The following is a 6,000-nucleotide window of genomic DNA, read 5'->3' as shown; positions in this document are numbered from 1 at the left end:
CAAATAGAGTTAGGGTTTTTTTTGTTTTGGAGTCCCTTCCTATTTCTATTACTAATTATGATTACAGACTGCAATGGGTAGATGCTTAACAAACCAACATATAAAAGAGCAACTTGCAGCTTCCTGTGTATATCCTGTGCTGATTACCACATCTGACAGAACTCCATCTCATCTTACTTGAGACTGTACCATTAATCAAATTTCTAACATGAGTTCATAATCCCTAGCATACAAGAACAATATTATCCACTTTATTATTTTTAATAAAATAATTGCTTTAATGCAGTATTTAAAATAATTTTAAACATCTGATCAACAAGATACAGTACACAAATATGGAAAAATGCTGCACTTTACATAAAAAGTAAAGCTAAGCATTTAATTATACAAAACAATTTTGCCTGATGCCATCAATATCTTGCAAACTATAGCTTCAGAGTCAAAGTACTGCTTTTTATATATATGCTTTATGTACATATAAATACATTTACAGCATTCAATTATTAACTTTGTTTGCTATTGTTCCCCCCCAAAAAAAGAGAAAAAGAAAAAGAAAAACAAACAAAGACCCACAACTGATTTGGCACTCACTGTATTTTAGTAAGTGTTTGCAGTAGTCCTGGTAGAGGAGAATTTTTTCTTTTTTCCCCACGATAAAAAGTTAAATAGCATGCCTCAGGATTTTTTTTCCTTAAAGAAATCTCAGCATGAAGCCATTTCATACAGTCACTCCTTCCCTACCAGTTGTGTCAGGTAGCCATGCTATACAGTGCTATGTCATGGGGTGAGAAATGTAGTGGGAGGAAGGGGTTCTCTCCCTTTTACCAACATAGAGGTCTTCAGACTTATTGTCTTCTTGAGAAACCAGGGTTGCCTTTACTGACCAGGAACCAGGCAAATGGTTCAACCAGTTACTTTTCAAGCTGTTTCCTTATATTCCAAATTACGATATTCTGCACATCTTTATGATAGCACAGGTATCAGGGTAATCAAATTTACATTCTCAGAAAAGTGAATGCTCTGCCCCTTGCAAGCACTTCTCTCTTTTTTTAAAAGGTTGTTTTGGTTTGGTTGGGTTTTTTTTCTTCTCTTTAACTGTAAAATCTTAGAATTTTTCACATTTACAATTTTTTTTTGCAGTCAAGGCAGGTTACTTTTGAATTTTTGCTCCTTTAAGATTTAGTTGATCTTGTTGCTATTTCAGATAACTATTAAGGGAGACATATAGGTCTAGCTTGTTTTGTTTTTCCAGGTCTTATCAACTCTTATCAAATCTCATCTTTTCCAAACCCAGTGGACATGCAACTCATCACAGGAACTTGTGCATTTATACTCACCTTTATTTTCTTCCTCTGGAGAGAGTAAGAAAGAAAGAAAGAAAGAAAGAAAGAAAGAAAGAAAGAAAGAAAGAAAGAAAGGGCTCCCTCCCACCTCTCTCTACCTTGTTCTCTTTAAAATAGTTTAGTAATTCTCAAACAAAGAAACTGAAGGAGATGCCGAGTCAGGCAATACATTAGCTTGTTGACTGACTGCTGGTTCATGATTAAATACATTCGTCATGCTGCACGGTGCCTATAAAATTTTTATTTGTTTCCCTAAATAAGACTGGATTAGAGAAAGGCACTACACATAGAACACATGTTGCGGACTTTGGAGTATTGAAGCATGTGACGTACATAAACTCAGTACATGTCTCAAGCCCTCAGCCTGCAAGACAGTTAAATGCATGCAGGTAGTTGGGTATTTGTGTGTGCTCAGTGTCTTCACTGGTTTACAGAGTGGTTTAAGCCAAATACTATTTATTAAAACCCCCCTACAGGTGCTAAACTAGATATATATTTTTTTTTTAATCTGTAAACAAAAACTTATCCTTTTAATGGATCATCTTCCGGAAATTGGAATTTCAGGACAGTGCAACAATGCTTCAGTGTTTTCTTTGGCAGTAGACAGCAAGAATCAAAATGCAAGATTTGAATCATCATTTCAGAAAAGCACGGTACAAGACTAGAGAATGCTTCATCTCCCTCTCTTGTTCCATGCAGAATATCAAGTCCCTGAGACAGACACGTGTTATTCTTGGACGAAGCAGCTGTTTTGTAAGGCTAAAACCAGATGATCCAAGAGCCGTTCCATTTCCATTCAAGCCCTAAAGAGGTAAAGGGGAAAAATATATAAGGTACTTGCTTTTCAAACAGTAGTTTATTTTGAATGGGCTGAATTATATAAATCCCACAAGCATCAGATGACGCAGAACATGGCGCTACTCAACCTTAAGTATGTATTTCCAAGAAAAACACACAAGCAATACATAAACCCTATTTTCAGTTACTACTAGTTACTCTACAAAGTGCTTGGCACTTGTAATTGGTCACTTCAACAGCAGGAAGAAAATATGTCAAGCTAAATACGATGGCAAATGATTACACAGATTAAATGCAGACACTGATAAACAAGTACTTATAAGCAATGCCTCTTCCCTCCCCCCTTTCAGTAGAAATACACTGCCACTTAACAGGGAACACAATTTTGTAGGGTAAATTCTGGGTTAAATGCTTACTTCCACCCACAAGCACTTATATTCTTCAAAAGTTTGCCACCTCAAAAGAGAAAGGTATCGTTGAGAATGAACTGAAATATTAAAATATGGTAAACATGGTAAAAAGAAAACTAGAGCACTTTAACAAACTACCAATCACACAGCCATCTGTCTGAGAAAGTTGAAAAATAAAAGGTCTCCTACCACATTATTCAAGGCAGCAAATATATAAAATTAAAGTATCAGCATATACATGGAATGACTTCCTGGCCTCTAATCTGCCTGTCAATCAGCAGATTTTTTGGGGTATGAAAATTTGACTGGAAGGGAAATGACAATGGTTAGCCGTTATACATTTAGACTATTACCATGAGCTTGTGCACAGCCACCACCCATTCAGAAATGCCCAAAGATTTCTTATTAGGAAAAAAGGACGATTACCGGAACTGAACAATAGACTGGCCACTTATCTTGGAGCCAATCTGCACTATCCAGCCAGACTCTTATCACTACTGGAGGGTTCTTGGTAATGAATGCAATTTGTACAAATACAAGTGCTCAGTCTCCATAACTTCAGCAAGGCGATGCCCGCTAGCCTCAATACCACTTGGAGATGGCCTTACTTAGATGCAATCTTAACTATATCAATTCTTACCCTAAAACAGTCCTTGTAAGAAATCAGCAAAAATATTTTGTCAACTTTGCTTAGAGAAATTTGATTAAAAATATATATTAGAAATAAACACCGGTGGAAGAGTCTACAGCACTGAATGCAAGAGTTATTATAAAAGGAGAGATTTAACATTAAATCAAGAAAGATGCAACTCCCTCACCCAGAGATAAGACAGCCTGGTTTGCTGAAAAAACAGCTGTTATTCCCAACTAGCAACGCACACAGTATTCAGCACCATTTCATTTGTTGTACAGTCAATACTATTTAAAACTATGAAATGCCATCATTTGAAACTTTCAGTTTATTAAATGGCTTGGAACAAATGTGCGTGTGGGGAAGACTGCCGGCCACGTAGCAAAAAGAGGGCACTGCTGTCATGGTAAGACATAAAAGGGTCACAGTTCAAGTTTGTCATATGACAACCCTGAAGGATCCAGGGAAAAAGAGCGCTCCGCAGTGCAGCTGCCAGCACAGGGTTGAAAACGAGGTCAATCCAACAGGATGCAGCAGAAGGCCTGAGGCAATGTTATAAATGAAACAAACCCTAAGGGATCTGCAGTAACCCAACAGCAATGTCCTTTATAATTCAAGGAACTTTATGGAGGTGAAAGTATTCTCACTCTCCAAATAATAATTAGACTAGAAGTCTTACTTTTAAAAACTAAAAAAAAAATCTCAATCCTGTTCATTTCCTTGGGAAAAAAAAAAAGTGGGCCCACCAAGTCCCAAAGTTTGGTTTGAGACCTGTCAGTGCTGCAAGGAAGTTGCACAAAGCAGGGGTCCCATGCTGTCTATGTTTGTGGGGTTCTCCCTCCTGAAGGATAAATTAAATTGATAATACTTTCCGAAAAGCCTCAAGTCCTTGGAAATCATGCCCAGTGCATCTTTCTACTTGAACACATTATACCATAATACAATTTCCAGAAGGCAAAAAGCCTTTATGGATACTAGTCCATTTTAAAGAGGTAGCAAAGTCACATTTCCAACTTCAATAAGCAGCTGGCATCAACATGACTCAATATCAAAAAAAGAATCAGAGATCAGTGGCTTGCAAACTAGCCATTTGATGCACAAGCTAGTCACTACATTCTCCAGGTTTATTTCCCCAAAAGTTAAGCCCTGCCTCCCACCCTCCCATCAAGCTGCCCCCTTTCCAAAACCCTTAGAAAACGCATACTTAAGCCACCACTGGGCTTCCACAGTCTTTTGGGTCCAGCAAGATACAAACTTAAAAAGAGTTAACTGTCAGGATGGCAAAAGGAATTAAACTGTTGGGGAATTCATCTAACACAATACACTGGGTTGCCTACAGCACAGACTCCCTTTGAAGTATCAGCGAACTACAGAGAACAGCCTAGCAGATCCTCAAAAGTGCATCATTCCAATTCCTTCTCGTCTTTGCTCCTCCCCACTCGCATCAACTTTCTGACCTAATTTTGCTTTGAACTATGGAAGAAGTGAAAGTGCTTGTACTGACACTTACCCTTGAGTGTTTGCTTAAAAAAAAAAAAAAAAAAAAAAAGCACAACCATACACACAAAACACACATTTAAGAAACCGAAACTAACAAGGACTGTGTTTACCAGCTCCTGTAGGCACAGGAGCTGCACTGGGCTAATCACACCAGTTGTCTGCATCTAGCATGTATTCCAGTTCACAGTTAATGCTAAAGACTTCTTCAATTCAGGAAGACTTGGTTCTTGGCTCCTACAACAGTAGAGGATGTGAAGCGTCACTAAACAGCAGAGGGCACACTCTTAACTGCCCTAGCAAAGGTCAAGGCTTCTTCTGCTAGGCAATGTATGGGGGAGGGGGCAGGGGGGGCAAGGAGCAACTCCCTCTCCAAAAAACCTTCACTCAGTTTCGGCCAGAACTACAGTGGAGAAACAGATTAAAGCAACTTGCCTAAAAAACAAAGATCAGGATGAGAATCTAGGACTTCTAATGTCCAGTCCAGTGAGCAATGCTAACTTTTCCCTGGGAAATGTATTAGAACAAACGTGCCATTTGCCGAGCCATTGATACAAATTAAATACCAAATTCCTTTGGGTTCTGAGAAAACACAATCCTCCTTCCTACTCAAACTCAGATGGAAATCTGAGTTAATACAATAAATATTTATTAAATAGGCACAGTGAAGTCTGGTTCACACACTCTCAATTATGAATTATTTTGTCAGTACGAAGTGCAGGGAAAGAGCTAGCATGGCACAAATCTCAGGTGGATAGGGGTTTGAGACAAGATGAGGAAATGATGGAGTTTTCACTTACAATAAGTACATTTAAATCAGTGAAATAAACCTAAAAAAAAACCCATTAAGTGAATTTGCCAAAAACACTACAGTTCTCTGTGCCAATGACAGAACTCAGTATGACCTAATGCCTCATCAGAATAAGAGCCCTGCTTCGCTGTGAAAACCAGATACCACCAGGAAACAGAAGGATAGAAGAAACCCAAGTACCCAGACAACAGGCTTTATCCTGGGAACAGGCCAAGGCAGTGATCTCCAATCCCCACCTACAGCAGATAGGGAAGAATATAAGCAAAGCACGTTTAGATAATCCTGTAGCTGCGCTAACTTGAGGTAGATGAATGCAGCTTAATAACTCGCTCCACCATACACCATAACCTTACACCAAGCAACCTTTATAATGCTCTCTAGGCTGGGACCCCAGCCCAGGACCAAGAAAACAGAAGACGGAACAGAGCTGTCGGCTCCTATAGCCTGAGAATTATGCATAAACTAGGAACCTACCAAATTTGTAATTTTTGCAGAAACTGTGAAATTGGT

At 38.7% G+C, this 6,000-nt stretch overlaps 1 protein-coding gene across 3 annotated transcripts in view; it reads right to left on the bottom strand.

Annotated features, from left to right (window-relative positions):
* Positions 1-271: 271 nt before the first annotated feature.
* Positions 272-6,000, bottom strand: part of TAF4B (TATA-box binding protein associated factor 4b) — a 118,468-nt gene continuing 112,739 nt past the window's right edge. For all 3 annotated transcript variants that reach the window (XM_090039852.1, XM_090039853.1, XM_090039855.1), the window contains one exon: positions 272-2,146. In XM_090039852.1, the coding sequence (XP_089895978.1) occupies positions 1,979-2,146 (168 nt within the window). In that variant the 3' untranslated portion in view covers positions 272-1,978. The remainder of the gene's footprint in view (positions 2,147-6,000) is intronic.

The sequence above is a fragment of the Crocodylus siamensis genome, chromosome 3 (assembly GCF_052110815.1).
Source record: "Crocodylus siamensis isolate JL-2025a chromosome 3, ASM5211081v1, whole genome shotgun sequence".
Taxonomy (NCBI): Eukaryota; Metazoa; Chordata; order Crocodylia; family Crocodylidae; genus Crocodylus; species Crocodylus siamensis.
Note: the sequence above shows the minus strand (reverse complement) of the source record. Positions and strands in the feature narration are given on the sequence as shown.